The sequence below is a fragment of the Phacochoerus africanus genome, chromosome 3 (assembly GCF_016906955.1).
Source record: "Phacochoerus africanus isolate WHEZ1 chromosome 3, ROS_Pafr_v1, whole genome shotgun sequence".
In the NCBI taxonomy this organism is placed as follows: Eukaryota; Metazoa; Chordata; class Mammalia; order Artiodactyla; family Suidae; genus Phacochoerus; species Phacochoerus africanus.
In genome coordinates, this window is record NC_062546.1 from 58,668,242 (window position 1) to 58,689,672 (window position 21,431).

The 21,431-nt window shown below is 35.1% G+C and overlaps 1 protein-coding gene across 2 annotated transcripts in view; it reads right to left on the bottom strand.

Annotated features, from left to right (window-relative positions):
• Positions 1-1,351: 1,351 nt before the first annotated feature.
• ZDHHC2 (zinc finger DHHC-type palmitoyltransferase 2) overlaps positions 1,352-21,431 on the bottom strand; it is a 72,640-nt gene continuing 52,560 nt past the window's right edge. For both annotated transcript variants that reach the window (XM_047771881.1, XM_047771882.1), the window contains exons 7-13: positions 18,556-18,676; positions 16,179-16,311; positions 13,630-13,756; positions 13,274-13,366; positions 8,515-8,627; positions 6,166-6,240; positions 1,352-3,337 (exon numbers count right to left, since the gene is read on the bottom strand). In XM_047771881.1, the coding sequence (XP_047627837.1) occupies positions 6,200-6,240; positions 8,515-8,627; positions 13,274-13,366; positions 13,630-13,756; positions 16,179-16,311; positions 18,556-18,676 (628 nt within the window). In that variant the 3' untranslated portion in view covers positions 1,352-3,337; positions 6,166-6,199. The remainder of the gene's footprint in view (positions 3,338-6,165; positions 6,241-8,514; positions 8,628-13,273; positions 13,367-13,629; positions 13,757-16,178; positions 16,312-18,555; positions 18,677-21,431) is intronic.

Genomic DNA, 21,431 nt, shown 5'->3' on the forward strand with positions numbered 1-21,431 from the left:
ATATATATATATATATATATATATATATAGCGCTTTTTAGGGCCACACCCGCACCATATGGAGGTTCCCAGGCTAGGGGTCGAAATCGGAGCTATAGTCGCTGGCCTATGCCACAACCACAGTCTGAGCCACATCTGCAACGTACACCATAGATCAAGGCAACACTGGATTCTTAACCAACTGAGCAAGGCCGGGGATCGAACCTGCATCTTCATGGATATGGGAACTCCTATACAATTATATTAATTGTAATATAAATTATATATAAATACAAATTATATACTTTATAGAAGTATAATTATATTTGACAATATAATTTGTAGAAGTAAACAATTATATTTGACAATATAATAATTATATACCAAAGTATACAGTATAATTTCAGAATCAGCCCAGGTTTACATGTACTATTTTAAAATAGGGAAAATTTGCTACTTTATGGTATAATGGAGTAACAGCTTTTTCACAGGTTGTTTTCTTGAAGTATGAATCACATGATTACTAGCTTAATTTTTTATGAACATGATTCCTAAGACCTTTGTGTTTGATTTTCCTAGTGAAGATAGTTTTTTGTCAAACATATGCCATATTTCCAACAGTTACCTGTTGATTACAGTGTACTCAAATTTTATGGTCTGTTTCGAACTGTCCACAGGCTCATTTAACTGCTAATGAGTAATTACCTCAGCCTGTCATCCACCTCTTCTCAAAAGACCTATGTTATGACCAGGTTGCAGACATGAATTTTTGCCTGTAGTAGTCCTGGTAGACCATGCGGAAAGGTATATTTTGAAAGGAATTTATGTTGTCAGTGCAAAGGCAATTTCATATAGACAGTTAATAAAGATGATCAACCAGACTTTATTATGGTATAACAAGAAGAAATTCATAGATAAACAGTTCCTTGAATGTTTCTAGATGTAGTTTATCTTTGAGAAACAAAACTCACTGCACAATGGCAAATAGTTAGCTAAAGTATATTTTTTGTACAATATTTTTAAATGAAAAAAATTCTTAAATATTGATACCTGTATGGTAGAATATCTAAAAACAAGAAAAATCAAAGTTATCAGCTTAATGGACTATCAGGACTTATACTTCATGTCTTCAAGTTTGAGTTAAGCAATTAAATATTTTAAAGTAAAATGTTTAAAGTATTTTTAAGGTACATTTTATAAATATATACAAAATGTAGGTCTATCTGATGCTTTATTCACTGGTAAAATTTATACTGCATATCTAATGAGATATGCCATCATATGTCATTATACCCCCCCAGAAATAAAAACAAAACTAAACACAAAACCCTTTAAAGATTAGTCACTGTATGAAACCAAAAAGGGAACCATTACAACTTAATGGAAAAAACTTTATTTTAAAAAATGTTTTTAAATCTGTTCCTAATGTGTATTGATTTATGTATTTCAATAAGTACATGAAGAGAGCTAACAGGTAGGGGTGGGGGTGGGGTAACAGTATTCTAGCAAGGTAAAGAATAAAAATCCCACCTTTCCCCCTAGCTTCTAGTTTGTTAGGAGGGAATACCTAACAGAATCCTGTCTAAAAACAGCTCTAGCACTGTGCTTTGAAAAAAAAACAAAAAACAAAAAACCTGGCTGCATATAATTCTTAATGCATCATGTGATGCTGTTGCCCTTAAGACTTTGAGCAGTAGCTATAGGTTCCAACCTGGCACTTCAGGTAATGAAAGATGATGACCAAACAATGCTTTAAGTTAAAAGTAAAAATGTATCATTATCTTCTGAGATTTCTTGAAGTAGATTGTCAGATCAAAATCTTCAAGCTTTTTAAGAAAATCTGAAAAAGACTGCCATCCTATTGTTCAAAGAATTATTCTCAAATGACTTATAAAATGGACCGGGCTGACATTAGTTCTTTCATAAAGTCATTTAATATAAAATTTCATATTTCTAGCAAGGATGAGTAAGTGCAAGGGTCTTTTACTCCATTATCCTCTGGTCTTCTAGTCTTTTGTGTTTAATTTGTCTAATTCACATTTTGAAAACTTAACACCATTTTCTCTTTGATTAAATACCAGTTCTTTAGCTTTGTAGTCTTAAAAGGTAATCTGCTTTAAATTCTCAAAATCAATACCAAAAAATGTATATGTCATATTCTAACCACTAACATTTACAAAACTTGCACTCTGTCAAATTAAAAAAGAAAAAAATAAACCATTTTTTTTTAACAGTGCATACAAGGCACAAGAGCTTCTTAGTACATTTACTGAAGCTGAACATTTTGGCATCAACAAACATACCACTTTAGTTTGTCTTAAACTGAGTTTCCAAACAGCACACCATTTAGTTCGTGTTGAACTAAATTTCCAAAAGTATATAATTTTTTGATGATTTGCATAATTTAATCTTAACAGGTATTTGAGGACATATATCCTCATACAGTTAATTACCACACTTTGATGAGAGGACACAGAAATAATACAGATTATTAATGAAAGATTAAGCTATTGGCCCACCATGAAATCTTAACAGAAATCTAGTATTTTTGCCATGTTCAATAGGAGAAATAATCCAAAAAGACACTTAAAAGCCAAACCAGCAAAAGAATATCATAAACCAATCTTCATAATTATTATGGACCTTCCCCCAATTTTTAGGTAATTCAAAACATGAAAAATATATTTATGATGTAGTAGAAATGTATTAGTTCTGACAAAAGATTTTCTAGCACGTTGAGCTCAGGCTTCAATGATCATACTTCTTTTTCAGAATTTGACTAAAGATTGGCAAAAAGTGGATGGTCATCTTCAACTGCAGGCCACTTGACATCTGTAGTGAATTCGTAGTTGTTCGAGTTTATGCAGGCTGGGGCTGGATTCGCATCAGAGGGAGTAAACAATTCTCATTCACCACTCACACCTCCTCATAGGCAACTAGTAGGTTTTATGAACAAAGCTTACCATTATAATGTCACTTGAAATCTTTCACATCTCAGTATCGTAATAGTCTCAGTTTTCTGAATCAGAAAATCAAAGGATCAGTGGACTTTTTATGTGATAAATTGTGCTACCCAAATATCTGGGTGAAAACTGGCCCATGAATTTATTCCAAGTTTTTACAATAGAAGGTATGTTTGTCCTTGATTCATGAATCACAACTACTTTTAATACTTAACAGGAATTTTTGTTAGTTGAAAGAGTCTGTATACTGGATCAAAAAAGTGTTACGCTTTAAGCAACAGCTTGGAGAGAACTAGTCAGTTTGTATTATGCGTATCCAGCCAGAGGGAATGGGAACGGTTGGCTAATGGTGCCTTCCTGTGGGAAGACGCTTCCATCCAGCAATAGCATTGGTACCTTGGAATGAAACAGAAAACATGAAACTATTGTGTTAATGATTTAAAAAAAAAAAGTAAGCAGAAAACAAACTCATTCCTTGTTTGTTGCAGTAACACCCCTTATACAACATTAAATGTTTTCTATACTAGAAGGTTCAGTCGAGTTCTCCAAATAGACAGACCTCTAACTCAATGCTTCTCAAACTATAATACACATATACAAGACCAGAGGAATCACAGCAGTGACAATGTGAGATCCTTACCCCTCTGAGCCACCAGGGAACTCCCAAGACCAGAGAATCCTGTTAAAATGCAGATTCTGAATCAGTAAAGTCTAGGCTAAGGTCCAAAATTCTGCATTTCTGTTAAGCTCCAGGTGGTCTCAATGCTGCTGGTTTGGAACCCCAATTTGAGTGACAGAGTTCTATGTTGTTGGGTCTGAATTTGTATGAAGCCAACAGGGCTTTAGGAATGACAGGTGAATTGGTAGGGGATTTAGAGAAATAATTTCAAATTTCATGTGCATAGAAGCACAGCATTTAAAGAAATTTCTTATTGTATGAGAGTGAAGGTGGGTCAGGTTAAATTTAATCTATACTTTAGCACTACTATGGTTTAGGCACATTATAAATATCTGGAAAAGATAATGAAGTAAGAAATACTTTATTAAAAGGCCACAGGTTATTTGCTAGTGCAGTTTAAAAAGGAGAAAAGACTGAAGATATCATTTAGTAATCAAATTAGGTATATTACATTCAGTATAAATGTGTACTGAATGAACTGAAAGTATGAGATATAAAGCAAGAAAAACTATTTTAAACACTATTTTGACTATTACCTTGAGAAAATTCAATCTTTTAAACATTGTACTGTCACTGGTTATGTCAACAGAATGAACAACATTACATCAGACAATCACTTTTTTTTTCTTTTACATAAATGCAGCTGATTTATACTGCCATTGGGTTTTGAAGACCACTACTGTCATATATGTTCAAAAGCAATAAAATGACAATTCTGTGAGGTTTCAAATTTCAGTGATGTTATTTTATCATCTATTTATCAATTCTTTTTTTTTTTTTGGCTTTTTAGGGCCACATCCATGGCATACGGAAGTTCCCAGGGTAGGGGTTGGATTAGAGCTGCAGATGCCAGCCTACGCCACAGCCATAGCAACGCCAGATTCGAGCCACATCTGTGACCTACCCTTCAGCTCACGGCAATACAAGATCCTTAACCCACTGAGTGAGGCCAGAGATCAAACCTGCATCCTCATGGATCAAACCACTGAGCCACAGTGGGAACTCCTGTCAATTCTTTATTTAGAAGGTACTGTGTGTTTGGTATTACAAAGGGTTCAGAATAATGATGAAGAAATGCAACACTGACCTTGTCAAAATTTTGGGAAATTTACCTGATTTACATATGAAGTTACATTACTATTAACCTTGTAAAATATTTAACACAGATGATCTCATAAACAATGGTAATTAGAACTAATTCAATATACTGAAAAAAATCCTATGAAACTTAGTATGCTTTACAGAATCATGTTCTATAAAATATTTTGCTTGTGGTGTTGGCCAATGATTCATATTTGTATAATCATAGTTACATTTTAAGAATTCCAGAAATTTATATTGTCTCCTAATTATCTAAATTAAGAAGATTAAATTTTCACTATCCTAACCATAGCCTCGATCAATCTGCTCTACTATACCATCTTGTAGAGTCATCCAAAACCAAACCACTGACACAGAATTACATGACTATTCAGCAAAACCAAAACCAAACAAAATAAAAACCAGATATCCATAAATTTGATGCACGATTTTGTTTTATATGTAACACTCTTGCTAGGTCACAGTTCTGTAAGTAGAGAGTTATCCTGAGAACTTTAGTGTTCAATTTTTATTGTTGTTCTGTTAAGATATTTATGGCTTTGTTCTATAGGGGTTCTTTATTGTAGCCTTTTATTGAACCACAGGCTTATGAATATATTTCACTTTAAGAAAATGGATTTGGAACTACAGGTTTAAAAAAAAATTATGGGTTAAAGAACATGATTTGGAACACCTATTACTTTAAGGGTGACACATGTTCTGGGGTCCTACTTAGCGTAACCAAAAATAGTGGTGGCAGAGATTTGTGCTAAAAAATAGAATTATCTTGGACTTAGATCCAGTGAGGTTCAGCTAATGGATGGTCAAGGATATGACCACTGGATATCCTGAAGGAAAGAAAAAAATAAAAATAAAAAAAATTGCATGATCCTATGAAAGGACAATTGTCATGTAAAGATCAATATTTTAGGATTAACCCTTGCTGTTTAATGTATTTTGAATAAATGAATAAAAATAAATTTTGGTCAACTTGTTTTTATAGTTTTTCAAGTTAACCTAAACACTAGCTATTACTGAAGCTAGATCCATGTCCAGAGGTCTCCATGGAGTTCCCCTCGTGGCTCAACAGTAATGAACCTGACTAATATCCATGAGGTTCAATCCCTGGCCTCACTCAGTGGGTTAAGGATCTGGCATTGCCGTGAGCTGTGGTGTAGGTCGCAGACAGAGCTCAGATTTGACTTTAGCTGTGGCTGGGGCATAGGCCAGCAGCTGCAGCTCTGATTTAACCCCTAACCTGGGCACTTCCATATGCTGCAGGTGCGGCCCTAAAAGCACACACGCACACAAAAAGAAAGACAGAGGTCTCCAGCATGACTGATAAAATCCCAAGCTTCTGTTTCAATCACTCAGAAATAAATGTTTATGGAAACTACTTGCCCTAAGGGAACTAGAGAACTGTTAAAAATATACACTATAACAATAAAGGAATAACTGTGCTTACTTTCATAAAGTATGAATGAATTTTGTTAGAAGAGTTAAGTCTCATTCTCCATGGTCAGTGCAGGATTGCTCATACCTTCAAGAAAGAACAGAAGTTAGCAATTTTTGTTGTTGTTGCTTAAACAAATAGACTTATTCATCCAGGAATCCCGCCAGTACACTTCCAAAGGTGTCTTGTACATGGTACAGGTGTTTATAAGCTGGTTATATAGAAACACACACACAATACAGTTGGCCACAACCAGCTTAAAAAAAGGGGGGGTATGAATAAAATAATGTAAGATACATTGAACCTGGCACTTCTAACATTACCTGACATTGCTGTTTCCAATTCTTCCTCTACCTACCTCATTTTGGTCAAACTAATCTTTGAGTCCTTTTCCCTTTAACCATTCTCATATTTCTCTTCCTTCTTTTACACCTTTAAACTTTAAATAATTTCTCAATTCATCTTTAACAAAAAATTAAGATCCTTTAACCGTTAAACTTTAATTTCTGGATTTATCTCTCAAAGTAACAGAAAACTAATCTAAGATGCCCCCAAATTAACAGCACAAAGAAAGCAGAAAATCACTTCCATTTTAATGCAGAGCTATAAGGTGAAATCTGAATCCCTTCTGAAAGAAGAGAGTTTTGTCTTTCTAGCCCCCAAGCTTCCTTGCCTCTAAGGAAACGGAGGGATTCAAAAAGCAATCAGGGGTCATCAATTTTGCTTAGGTAATACCTAGTCCCTCCCATAGGCTGAAAAGTAGAATGACACATTTGAAGATGGAGAGACCAAATTAGGAATACTCAAATGACGGGAATCCTCAGAAGGCACACACATTCCTTGAGAGCAAGACTCTTTAAAGAAATCCTATATTTCAGGAGAACGTGATTGATTATTTATTAAATAATGACCTTAGAATTTTTACTCAGGAGTATCCATTTGTTTTTCACCATCACTAAATCCCAAAGAGATTTCAAATAAACCTGTAAACATGAAAGTGCAGTAAGACAAGGTGAGGCAGCACTAGGGAAAAAAACTCAAGGAAAAGACTAGACATGAAGGATAAAGTTTTGAGGAGTTAAATGAGTCAACCTGGAGAGTATCTGGCTAATAGTGTCCTAACCATGGATGCACGGCTTTGCACTCAAGAGACCACACCTACATACACACACTTGCCTGTGATCACATGCAATCCTGAGAAATAAGTAGTATTTTAAAGATGAAGAAGCCAAGTCTAAAAGAGGCAAGGTAACTTAACAAATATCACACACTGATTAGGTGCCCAAACTGGAATTTGATATCAGGTCTGTCTGCCCTCATGGACTTCAACTTGCTTCTTCTTTGCCAATAAGCTACACTGATCCAAGTAATCAAAGGTTAAAGTCAACAACAATATGGAGTTCCCATTGTGGTGCAGCAAAAACTAATCTGACTAGTATCCATGAGGATGTGGGTTCAACCCCTGGCCTCCCTCAGTGGGTTAAGCCGGTGTTGCTGTGAGCTGTGGGGTAGGTCTCAGACACAGCTTGGATCTGATGTTGCTGCGGCTGTGGCATAGGCTGGCAGCTACAGCTCCAATTCGACCCCTAACCTGGGAATCTCCATATGCTGTGGATGTGGCCCTAAAGAGCAAAAAATAAAGTCAACAACAATAACAAGAGAACTGTGAGTAGAATATGAAGAAATGATGGGTAAAGTTATGGCAACCCTGCAATCTTCACCCAACATTTTGAAATTAGATAGAAATCTTTTGAGTAAAAGAAACCTATAAAAGAAATCTGAGATCCCTTTCAGCACATATTTTTCAACCTTTTGTTGGAGTTTACTGCTTTTCCAAATTTTAAATAAATGATATTTTGAGTTTATTTCTATCATTTTCATTGATATGGGATCCTGAAAATTTGATTCTCTAAACTGGAGAAAAGCAATGTAAATCTAGCTTTCGCAAAATGATTTTCAGCAGCTTACTGACATTAACAAAGTACTTCACGAATAGTTCTCTGAAAATAATTCTATATTGACAATGGTAGTCTGACTCCAAAACAAGAAAAATTCCACAGGTAATAAGAATGAAAATTTTTTACCACTTTCACCTTTTAAAAGAAAAATATATCAGAGTTCCTGCTGTGGCACAGTTGGTTAAGAATCTGACTGCAGCAGTTAGTTAGGGTCTCTGTGGAGGTGCAGGTTTGATCCCTTGCACAAAGCAGCAGGTTAAATGATCTGGCGTTGCCTCAGTTGCAGCACAGGCCACAGCCACAACTTGGATTCAATCCCTGGCCTGGAAGTTCCACATGCCTCAGGTGTGGCCATAAAATAAAGATAAAATAAATCCAAATGGCCAAAAAAGCATACCCTTACCAGATTTGCCTTTTCCCGGGTGTGTGCTGCTCTCTGTCCAAGACTGAGAATCAGTAAGAAGGTGGCTCTGGGACTCTCTCAATGGCTTTGCCGGAAATTGATGGTTTTCAGGGCTAAATAATAATAATCATCATGATCATCATGCTAATAACTCTTTTAAGTTTTACTGAAGTATAGTTGGTTTACAATGTTGTGATAATTTCTGCTGTACAACAAAGTGATTCGGTTATACATATATACACATCCATTCTTTTTCAGATTCTTTTCCCATATAGATATTATAGAATATTGGGTAGAGTTCTGTGTGCTATACAGTAGGTCTACGTTGGCCAGTTATTCCATATACCACAGTGTGCATATGCCGGTCCCAAACCCCCAGTTCATCCCTCCTCTCGCCACCTGTCACCTTTGATTACCATATATTTGACTTCCAAGTCAACATGTTAATGCTTGATAGTACTAAGGTGAGTGTTTCTCAAAGGATGAACTCAAACCACTTGTGGTGTAGGATTATTGTAGGAGTTATTCAAGAGAATTTGGAGAAAATAGGAACAAGGCATTAAATCACACTGACTCAACGGAAAAAAGTATTCTCTGCTCAGTTCTCTTGTCTTCTGATTACAATATGATGACAATCTCTAACTGTGGCAAATCTCCCTTCTTAAAAGAGAAAATAAGCCTCATCCTCAGACTTTAACAGGTAAGGGAGTCTAGTTAGAACCAAACAAAATTTCACTGATTTTAAGTTATATTCTATGGCAAATTACACTAGTTTCTCATTTATGAGAGTGATATAAAGTCTGGTTTAAAAATAAAGTTAAGCCATCGACACTCTGGCACAGTGGGTTAAGAATCTGACTCCAGCAGCTGAGGTTGCTGCAGAGGTGTGGGTTTGATCCTCACCAGGTGCAGTGGGTTAAAGGAGCTCAGTATTGCTGCAGGTGTGGTGTAGGTTGCATCTGCAGTTAGGATTCAGTCCCTGGCCCGAGAACTTCCATGTGCCATGTGTGTGCCCATAAAATTTTTAAAAATGAAAATAAAAATAAAGTCAGATTCCAAAGTAAATAAATATATTAAAGAAAAATATTAATTTGCAAGTGGAAAGAAAAATATGGAAAATATTTGAAGATCATGGTAGAAAAGTTTGAGAAAAACTGACTTATTTTTTCTAAAGTGGCCTAACTGGTCTTTAACAAAGAATTCTTTCTTTATAAAACTGAAACAAAATTGAACATTATCCTGCAGGAATGCTGACAACATCTGACACTTATCAGGTCTTAAAAATCTGATTTTTTTCTTTTTACGACCACACCTGCGGCATATGGAGGTTCCTGAGCTAAGGGTCAAATCAGAGCTGCAGCTGTCAGCCTACACCACAGCCATAGCAACAACAGATCTGAGCTATGTCTGAGACCTATGCCACAGCTCACAGCAAAATCTGATGTTTAATTCGGGGAAAAAAGGAGTTTTAAAATTTAAGTAGGAGTTCCCATCGTGGCGCAGTGGTTAACGAATCTGACTAGGAACTGTGAGGTTGCGGGTTCGATCCCTGCCCTTGCTCAGTGGGTTAACGATCCGGCGTTGCTGTGAGCTGTGGTGTAGGTTGCAGACGCGGCTCAGATCCCGCTGTTGCTGTGGCTCTGGCGTAGGCTGGCAGCTACAGCTCCGATTGGACCCCTAGCCTGGGAACCTCCATGTGCCGCGGGAGCAGCCCAAGAAATGGCAAAAAGACAAAAAAAAAATGACAAAAAAAAAAAAATTTAAGTAGACATGCCACATACTGACATACTGCATGATATGGAAAAAAATACATAATTTAAAAACACATTTCACTTAGATTAAAAAAATACTGGCATAGAAACTATTAGAGTATTTTTTACAATACCCTGAAATAGTATTTATGATAATGCCCAAAAGAAAAAATTACCTAAAATTGTTCTAAGAACAATTTAACATATTTTACTTGACAATAAGCATTATATATATTTTTTTAGAGGCTAGGCCTTTGCTTAATAATTATCTCATATCTAAAATTTGAGAATATTTCAATTTGTGCAGCTTTAACAATCCCTTATTAAAAATTAGGAGGAAAACCTTAAAAAAGAAAAGCATGTCTCCTATTCCTATGGAAAATCTCTTTTACTCTAATTCTTATTATTCCTCAGGACAGGGATTGTAGACTAGATACATGGTACTAAGTCCTGGTTTAGGGATTCTTTAGAGATTCATTACCACTAACAGGACTCTAATACACGGCAAGGATTCATTCATTCAATAGTACTCACTGAGTTCCAATTACATCAATGAGTGAAGTCTTTGATCTCATGGAAATTTTGTTGTAATTAAAGGAGAAGAAGAAGAAGAAATATATTAATATGTCAGGTGATAATAAGAGCCATGACAAGAGTGAAAGAGTACAAAAGGAATGGAGGGGTAGGTTACTATTACACAGAGGTGCTCAAAGACGGCCTCTACTGTAGAGTTACATCTGAGCAGAAAGTGAAGAAAAGGCACAGACTGTTTGGATATCTCGAAGAAGGATCTTTAGGAAGAGAAATTGAAAAGCACAAAGGCACTAAATAAGGAACATGCTTGGTATATGTGCAGGACAGTAAGATCTGTGTGTCTGAGGACAGAGAGTGATGGAAAGTGGTAACGGATGACACTGAGAGGTGTGGGGGCCAGAGCTGTCAGGACAAGGTAAGGATATTCATTAGCTTTTATTCTGAGTAAGATGGGAAATCTGTGAAGGGTTTTCAGCAGGAGAGTGACACAATCTGATCTACGTTTTAAAGGCATCACTCTGCCTTTTTAATGGAGAATGGACTTGAGTAGGCCAATCATGGAATCAGTAACGAAGGTACTGAAATTATCCAGCTGTGAAATGATGCCCTGGACCAGGAAAGCAGCCTTGGAGGTTGGAAGAAAGTATTTAAGTTGTAGATATATTTTGAGGGGCCATCTCACAGGACCTGCAGATGGAGTGTACACAGGGTCACGAAAAGAGAGGAACTGGATGATTTCAAAGTTTGTGGCCTGAGCATCTGGAAGAATGGAGGTCACTACTACTGACATATGAAAGAATGAAAGGAAATCAGGTTCAAAATGGGGGTGAGGGTGTATAGATGCTGAGTTCTGCTTTTGCACCTGATCAGTTGGCCATGACTTGTAGACGTTTAGTGGGAACGTTAAGTAGACAAATATACAACTCTGGAGTCCAGAGGGGAGACCAACACTAGCCACAGAAATTATGTAGGCTAATCAGAGGAAATGACAGAATTCTGTACAAGAAACTTCGTCAAAATCCTATTTCAACATTTAAAGGAAAGGCAAGGGAAGCCTAGAGAGATTACTTGAACTAATCAAGATCACCTCTCTAGCTAACAGTACCAGAACTAGGATTTATCCCAATGTCCACAGTACACTTAGTATGAGACATACTGTCTCTAAAACCCAAAGAGTCTGAAACTATAAAAACCACTTTGTAAGGAAAAAAGTCATTACTGAAAACTGTTAAACTTTATAAAAGCATGAAAACATATTCTAAGTAATTTGTTAAAACTAGATTTTTCTGTGCTGAAGCATTAAAAAAACTGGCATTTAGCTCTGGAATTTTCAAGCCAAAACTCTCAAGGCAGGACCCAGTAAGACTCTGGTACCTTTGAGTATCTCTGTGACACACAGAATGGCCTCCTCCCTAGATTCTCCTCTCTAGAATGTGGTCTGTACATAGCTCACTCTAGAAATGAGGTGACAATTTAAAATGATTTTGGAATGACTGCCAGGATCACTGCCTTGAGAAGGATTCTGGGGCCAGGCCAGGCTCCACAGGAAAGTGCTATGATCGATGAGAAACATGAAATATACAGAAGGAGTATAGCACAGGTCTGTCTCCACAGCATTCCAGCAACCAAGAAAACCTCTAAAATTTAACTAAGGACATTATGGCTATGTTTTGCTGTTGGCTTTTATTTAAAAATCAGAGATATGGTCGTAAAAGAAAACTGTCTGAAGGATGTAAAACAGTAAGTGCTTCAAACTTAAAATTTCATTATATGGCATTATTAAAGTTTAGGTATTTTTGCCTTTTGCCAGTTAGTAGCAAAGTCAGATTTCAGTTTCAGGTCTTCCTCAAATGCTTGGTACACTGGAACCAAAAGACTTAGAGCAGCAGCATAAGTCTCCAAACAATGAATTTCTAGGACCCTATCCTTCCTCTCTCCACTGAAATGGCTCAGATGATGCATAGAAGTCTTTAGAGAGCACCAAGAATATGGTGCACACTGCTAATGGGACTGTCAAGCAGATGTCTGGGATTTTATTTCATCTCCAAAAACCTGATCCAGGAAAGTTTTTCTGATCTCTTTATAACAGTTATCACCAAAAAGAGACCTGGAGGGTGAGCGGGAAAGTTTAGCCTGTCTGCTCACTTGGTCACTAAGGGGATTAATTTGGAATTACACTTTTTTTTTTAAGGACCACATTAAAAAAATCAAAATGCATTTAAGTCAAACAAATTGTACAGAGAATCAACACCTGTTTACTGACCACCCAGATTAAGAACAGAATTTTGCAATTATAACTGAAGCTCCCTATGTGCCCCTCCTCTTACATTTCTCCTTCCCTCATTCTAAGTGGAAACCAGTGTAGTCAATTATCTTAAGTTCTTAAATTTTTTTCAAGGCACAATATAGTCAAAGGACACAAGAGGATAAAATATATTATGTGACAGTAAAATAGAAAAAAAATATGGGATTACTTTTTAGATGATGAATTCAATCCTGCAGGAGTAGATGGTTGTTCAGGATCCTGGTTAACAAGGCAGGTTGGAAAGGAGCAGCCATCACCTAGACTAAAATGAAAATAAAAACTTAAAATTGCATGGTGAAAAAGATGATGTCTGTGAGCAGAACATAGTTATATTATGGACACAATATGTATATCAGACATTGGCTTCAATACAGTATGCTTATGGAGATGTGAGTAGCTGATTTACACACTGATTTAATAATAAACCAGAAAATAATACTTTACGGAATAGTTCTTATGCAGATTTACAGAGCTCTTTTGTTGGATTACTTTCATTAAAGCCTGAAAATTTTCACAACAAAATACCTTGAAAAAATGGGTAGCAACCAGTACTTCTTCTCATCACCAAAAACCTGTCGCATATTTTTACTGAAACCCAAGCTGAATCCATTCTTATCTGTTCCATGTCGAAATACTGGACTTCTAAATGCCTCTAGAAAAGATGGTACAGCAATCACATGAGTAAAGAGCACATTGACTAGTCCCCCTACTGTTAGAAATGACTGGATTAAATGCAGAAACTCTGAAAACTAATGGCTGGCCTCCTCGACTGCTTGTGTGTCTATCAACCGCCCTGCAATGAAGACTGTCTATTCTTTTAAAACAAACATACAATATCATTAGATCTATTTCAGTTTTTAAGTAACACTTTTATTCTTGCAGCAACACACATGAATTGGAAAAAATTAAAAAACACAAACAAGCAAATAAAACTAATCTTCTACATCTTTATTAGATAGATGGATGGCTGGATGGATAGACAGACATTTTTTTTTAAGCAAAGTGAAACTAAGTACACACTCTATGATCTTTTTTTTCAGTTAATAAATTCCATTTTCCAATTTCATTAAAATTTCATTTCATCCAATTCTAATTTTCCTAGTTGATCAAACATATACTTTAAAGCTCTTTGTCCAAAACAGGATCCAGTGCAGAACCATACATCATATCCGGTTACACGCACTCTGCATATGAAAGCTGAGGTTCAGAGAGGCTGTGGGACTTGCCCAAAATCACAGGAAAAAAACAAATGATGGAAGTGAAACTTGAACTAGATTATCAATGTCCTGTCCATTTTGCTGCATTTTCTTCTGAAATAATGCTGAGATGCAGAATCTAAAATTTTAGTTTGGGGATGTGAATAAATATAGAAAGGTAATGATTTCTGCCCAGCATTTTAAAAAGAAAAAAAAAATCTAACTAGCAGAGTCAGGGTACTGTGAAAAATGTGGTGATGTGCAAGACCTTTAACATTCATCACCCTTTTTATAAAACATTTTAATAATTCTAGGACCATATTGTCCAGAGGAAGTCTTTTCAGTGTTACAAGTTAAATCTAGAAGTTTCTAGAAGTTAAAAGCTTGCAGAAACATTTACATTTGAAAAATAATTTAATTGCTCTACATATAATTTGAATAAGATACTTTGTTTAGAATTATTATACCAGTACTTTCACTGCAATACTATTTGCTGTGATCTTACCTGACTATTAAAAATGAATATTCACTGTGTACTACAATTAATCTTCGCTGACTACTATAACAGAATCTCGTAGCTTGAGGTTGTCCTTTAAGATCATAAAGATTTCTAAGTCCTGGTTGCATTCCCAAACTCCTATTCTTAGTTTAGAAGACTCTACTTAGCTTAGTCCCTGCTCACTCCTCAAACCTATTTTTTTGTTTTTTAGCCTTCTATGTTTCAGTCACCTGAATAGTTTCTCAAATATCTGTAGCTCTTTTTTTTTTCTTAGCTTTTTAAATTTTATTTTTATTTTTAAATTTTTTTTGGCCAACCACAGAGATGGGCCTTTAATTTAAAATTCCAAAATTTCTTAGCTTTTAAAAAATTGAGATGAAACACAAAGAACATAAAATTGGCCATTTAAAGTGAATACAGTGGTATTTAGTACTTTTTTGCTTTTTAGGACTGCACCCTGTGGCATATGGAAGTTCCCAGGCTAGGGGTCAAATTGGAGCTGTAGCTGCCAGTCTAAGCCACAGCCACAGCCACAGCAACTTGGGATCTGAGCCACATTTGCAACCTACACTACAGCTCACGGCAATACCAGATCCTTAACCCACTGAGCAAGGCCAGGGATCAAATCCGCACCCTCATGGATACTAGTCAGATTTGTTTCTGCTGTGCCACAATGGGAACACCAGTACATTTATATTTTTTTGCAACTACCACCTATACCAAGTTCCAAAATATTATAACCACCACTGAAAGGAAACCCTATGCTCACTAAAACAGTTACTCTATTCCCCTTTTTCCTCTACCCTTTGGAAATCACCAATATACTTCTCTCTATATGGATTTACCTACTCTGGGTATCTCACATAAATAAATTTATAATTTCATATAAATTATTTAATGTGTAACATTCTGTATTTGATTTTCTTTACTTAGCATGTGTTTGAGGCACATACATGTTGTAGCGTTCGTCAGTACTTTTTGTTATGGCTGAATAAGTTTCTGTTTATAGATAATAACACATTTTCTCCAGCCATTCATCCTTTGATGGACATTTGGGTTGTTTCCACAACATCCTGTTTGTTTCCTTCAAATCACTTTGCATTTTTAAATTACTTTTATGTTTGGTTATTGATTTTCTATGCCTCTCACTAGACTGTTTTACCTTGCTCGCCACTGTACAGACACAATGCTTTACACACAATGAACAGTCAAAAAAATATATGGTATGAGTAGATATGTATTTGTCCCACAAGACACTGGGGAAATAGGAGTGATTTTTACAACCTCAGGACAAGTTAGCATTTAATCACATTGCAACTTTTGATGAATATCTAGTTTTGTATTTAAAGTTCTGTTAACTACAATAATTGGATACTCACCTAATGTAGATTTATTTTTGCTGACTAGCCAACAATGATAGCCAAACAGAGAAGACAAGCTGACAGAAAACATAGCTGCAGCAAAGAATAAAAACATAATATGGAACTTGGCTTGAGTATCAGGTAGGCCATTCTATAAAGAAAGGAAGAAAATAAAATGTTTTGTCAAAGGGATAAGTTTTCCCATACTTTTATAAGATTTGTTTTTTGCTTAAAATTTTTCTTAAGTTTAGATATGGAGAAAGATACATGGCTTTATGTTAAAATTTTAAGAAAAAATATATCTTCAGATTCAAATAAGTGTTTTTAATACAACATGTACGTACACATGTACATATGTAGATACATATATATTCATTTATATATATGAATATATACATATATATATATACACACATGGGAAAGATAAAAGCGGGGACATTTATTTTGTTTTGTATAACCAAATTCATAGAAAAATTATGGTGATATGTGTATAAACTATATTAGTAGGAAGCAAGATAAAAGGAACTATAAAATATACTTTTTAATCTACTTCCTAAAAATGCTTTGTTACCATACTCCAGGTTTACAAATGTTTAAACAGTTTTATCATCATGTCAGAAAATGAAGGTTAACTGCACAATTTAGCTACTGTTCTCACTGATGTTTTACATCACTACAAATAACAGCATCATCTACAAAAACACACACAACACATCCACAATAATGCTTCAAGCTATTTTAAATAAAATCATTACAGAAAAGATCAATACTAGTGTGTAACACTTATCTAAAATAAACTGGACAATAGCCACAGGATGAAAGAGGCCATCTCAAAGCAAAACCACACTGACACTCATTGTTCCTATGTTCAAGGAGATCTGACCTCCCTCTAGAATGGCAGGTGTGGGGACAGTTGGTGAAACACCAGAGCTGCTAGGAGGTGTCCCTTCTAATATTCTGTTTCAGTATCCTGTAGGATGTGACATACTGACCCAGGTCAGAAGACCTTACTGACAGCTTTTGACAGCAGAGTCTTCCCAGTGAAAATTGTGAATCATTCCTTCACAAATATATTTGTGGTTTAGAAAGAAAATAAAACCATCCAGAGGAATGAGGAGTAGTCAGGGAATACGCCCTCAGACATTCATCAGGGGTCACCCTTGAAGCCGGACATGGGAAGTCTCCTTGAATGCTCAGAACATGTTCATTCACCTATGTATTCCTAGTGGTTAGCAATGTAACTGGCACACAGTAGGCTTTCAACAAATCTTTAGTTTTGAATGTGATTCAAATCTCACATCAATGATATAGCAATTCAGAATGTCATACCATAATGAAGGATAATTTAATGAATTTTAATAAAGCAATCCTGGCAAGGGATAACTTTTTTTTTTAACCATTATTTGGTATTCATGAGGAGTATCTTTGGGCATTTAAACTACTTAATTCTAATTTCATTTAACTTATACTTAAAATACACAGTGGAGAAAACAAATGAGTTGCCTAAAGCATATATCTAATAACAATTCAGGACATTATAAATATAATGCATTTAATAATCTTTTTACACATAAAGAATTTCTTTTATCTTTAAGTACTAAAAAATAAAACCTTATATAGTCGAGTCTCGTTATTCGCAGTAGTGATGTTCTATAAAGTTGCTATGAACACTGAATTTGTGAATCCTGAACCATTTCTCCTAAGGAAAATAAAGGTTAGCTTCCTACAAGCCTCTGAAAACAGTATTTTTTTCAAATGATCAATATGTAATAACCTTGTTCTACCTGAGTTTCAGCTTATAAACATCCTATTGATGCTTTATTTAATATATACTAAATAACACAGAACTCACACACACTAGCACCATAATTTGCGCCTGAAGGAAGCTTATCTAAACACATGAATTTTCCCCATGAGGCCCATCAGTCTCTTGTTCTGCTCAGAAACACTAGCCAGCACTTCAGCCAGCACTTCAGCGCTACGTTTAAAGACCTTTTAAACAACAAAGTCACCAACAAAAGAAGCACAAAAATGCAAAAGACATGACACTAAATAGACGGAAAAGCACACTTAGTGACAATATGCAGGTTCAAATAAGAAGGCAGTATGACATTTCATTTGACTTCGACTGGAAATGTGAACATGGGTGACTCAAATTTTTCCTACTCTGTGCATGACTGCAAATGACCACAAAAGCTATGGTGAGTATTGACTTTGAGGTTACAAATAAATATTGGCCAGTTGGTGAATTCACAAATACAGAATCTGCGAATAATGAGCACTGACTATATATAAATTAGCTCGACTGTAAAATTAGTGTCTGGATTAATTCACTATTAAAAATCTACATATGCATTTTTGCATACCACAAAAAGTCACCAAGGTAATGACTTACGGTCCAAAATTTGATAAAATACTGTAAATCTGTAGCAGCAATAAAAAGGCAGTAGAGCAGAGAATAAGCCAAGAAAAGGAGGAAAAATTTGTAATTTGAAAATCCAACACAATTGTTCACCCTGTTAACAAAACAAAAACATTTTCAATGAGTTTTACATTGTCACCCTAAATATACATATGCTCAATCTTAAAAGTATTTGGTTTCCTATCATTTAAAATTTATTGGCATTTCTTTAAGCATAACTTGAAAGATTCCTTTACACATACAAACATTAAAAAAATCCATTTCACTCAAAAGGAATTTCTATGTTCATATTTTTAAAATTTGATGATATGTAATATTACTTTAATCAATCATGAACCCTGTATTTCTTATTCAGTTATAAAAATAAGCACTTCCTTAAGAATAGATCCTGCGACAAATCTACTAGTACCAGGCAGATAAGAGGAATTTTCTAAGTTCTTCTCTATGCTACCTTTGAGTTTGATTTCCAATTACAATTAATTAAAAAATCTTTCAAGTTTTTTCCAATTAGATGAAATATCTTCACAGACTACTGGCATGCCGTCAGCCTAGCACTGAAGCAACCAGATTATCAGAGCATATTAAATGGGGAGTTTAGGAAAAGAAATAGGACTGGGAGCCAGAGAAGTCATCATAAACAATTGATGCTAAATAACTATGTTGTCCTGACAAGGTACAATAGACTCTAAGAATTTCATTTTCCTTAACTGTTAAATAAGCATTCTAATATCCTTTCTGAGAGTCAGCTCTATGTTCCATGATTCTAAATATGAAGACTTATAATTCTCAGTTCCTACTCTGAAATCACTGTAAGAATTCAAACTACAATATGAACAAATATAAACACAAATACAATTCATACTTTATAGTAACACTTATTCTATTTCTTTTCAAAGCTTTCCCTCCCCTCCTTTTTAAAAAACAAGGGAATTCTTAGATGACTTTGTATAAATGTGACGCAACACCTGGGTAGAACTAGCTGGTATCTTCACTAGTTAACTTTGTTAACTGGTATAATAAACGTATCTGCATAGAACATACACATATTCCTCTACTCAAACAGCTTTACTCCTATTCTAATGCTGATAAGGTAATCTTGTTCTCTACTGCCTCTGCTAATAAACTGAAACATTCTTCTTTCTCTATTGCTAAGGTGAAACTATGTTCATATGAAAAATGGTTTACTCAATTATATAAGATGAATAAGTTCTAGATCTGCTGTACAACACTGTGCTTAGAGTTAGCAATGCTATATTGTGCACTTAAAATTTTGTTAAGAGGTCATAACCCATGTTAAGTATTCTTAGAATTATACACTTTTTAAAATTAAAATAACTCAAAAATTAAACACTTACTGGGCTTAAGAATAAACTAGAAATTTGGAACACAGATGGAAAATGTTTATCTCTTCTACCTCAAAAAAAATATAAGGCCAAGGGAACAGCATATGATTTAGCAATTTTGGAACTTAAGGATACTGTGTGCGACAAATGCATAAAGAAGGCAAAAACTGTGGGTGTGCACTGTATGAAAACAGTTACATTTGCAGCTCTAGAGATTCCAGTGAGTGTAAACCAATTACTGAGAATGTCTCTTATGATAGCTGAATGAAATAATGGCAGGAAATAATATTGCAAACAGTTCCACACAAGTCTAGTGTAATTGTATTCTGTCACAAAAGGATACAGGATATTCCCTTCGCTTACTTGTGTTGGTTCCAAGAGAGGCGAATGGTCAGACAAAGGCTGGGTGCATTAAGACTGGACAATGACTCTTTTGTGGACGAAGGGAAAATGAGAAGGGACAGGAAAGATTGTTCCCTTTCTACAGGAATGTAAGAGGGAGTTTTGTATTTATTAGATGACAAGTAGTGTTTTTATTGAAAGGAAAATGATTTTGAACATAGATTTTACAACATCTAATTTAACTTTAACTTCTATTTAGGGGTATGGTATAATTTGTCATGTCAGAGCCAGGAAACATAGGAGAAAGTCAGTAAATAAAGACCAAGTATTTTAGAGTTTGATATGTGCTTTATACTCAAGGAAGTATAGTAATAATACTTATTTTTAATAATACCTTTCTCTCCTCATGACAGACAGCTTTCAGCTAGACAATAAACTGCCGACTGCTTTGTAGACTCAATTTGAAAAGGAAGTACATGTATTCTGGGTCTGAATAACTTTATATGGAGAAATAAAACACATTCTAGGTAAATATCCCTTATATTAGTTGTTCAAATTCAGTGTAAACATCTCCTGGTTCTGTTTTAAGGGGAATTGCTTTCTGAGTCTAAATTGGAAAAAGAATATAGAAAAAATATGGAAAGAAAATTGCCTTTGAAGTCCAAAAAATTTGTTATGCATTTTAAGCGACTCTAATTTTTCTGAGCCTCACTTTCCACTACTTTAAAATGGGACGAATCATTTCTAATAGTATCTGTCATTGCTCTAAGGGTTACAGATTTTTACAGATATATGGACATACTGTCTCTAGACAAGCACTCAAAAAATTGAAGCTAAAATTATTTAATTAGTGTTACCTAACCAGTGGAAAGTCAAGGTACATTATTAACATAATTAATTAATAAGGGTTTTATATTAAAAGAAAAACTATCTCTGATAGGAAACCCAATAAGGCAAATACTACAGGATCTCTATTTTAATTAAAACAGAAGTGTGAGGTTGATCCCCTGCATCCCGATGAGAACATGTAACCAGCCACAGTGGATACACTGAAGTCATTGAAAACAGAGAGGCAACTGTTCTGATTTTTCAAATGCTCTAAGTTGACAGATAACTAAACTTCTAAATCGTATATAAGACCTCAATAAAAAGGTTGCCCCACAC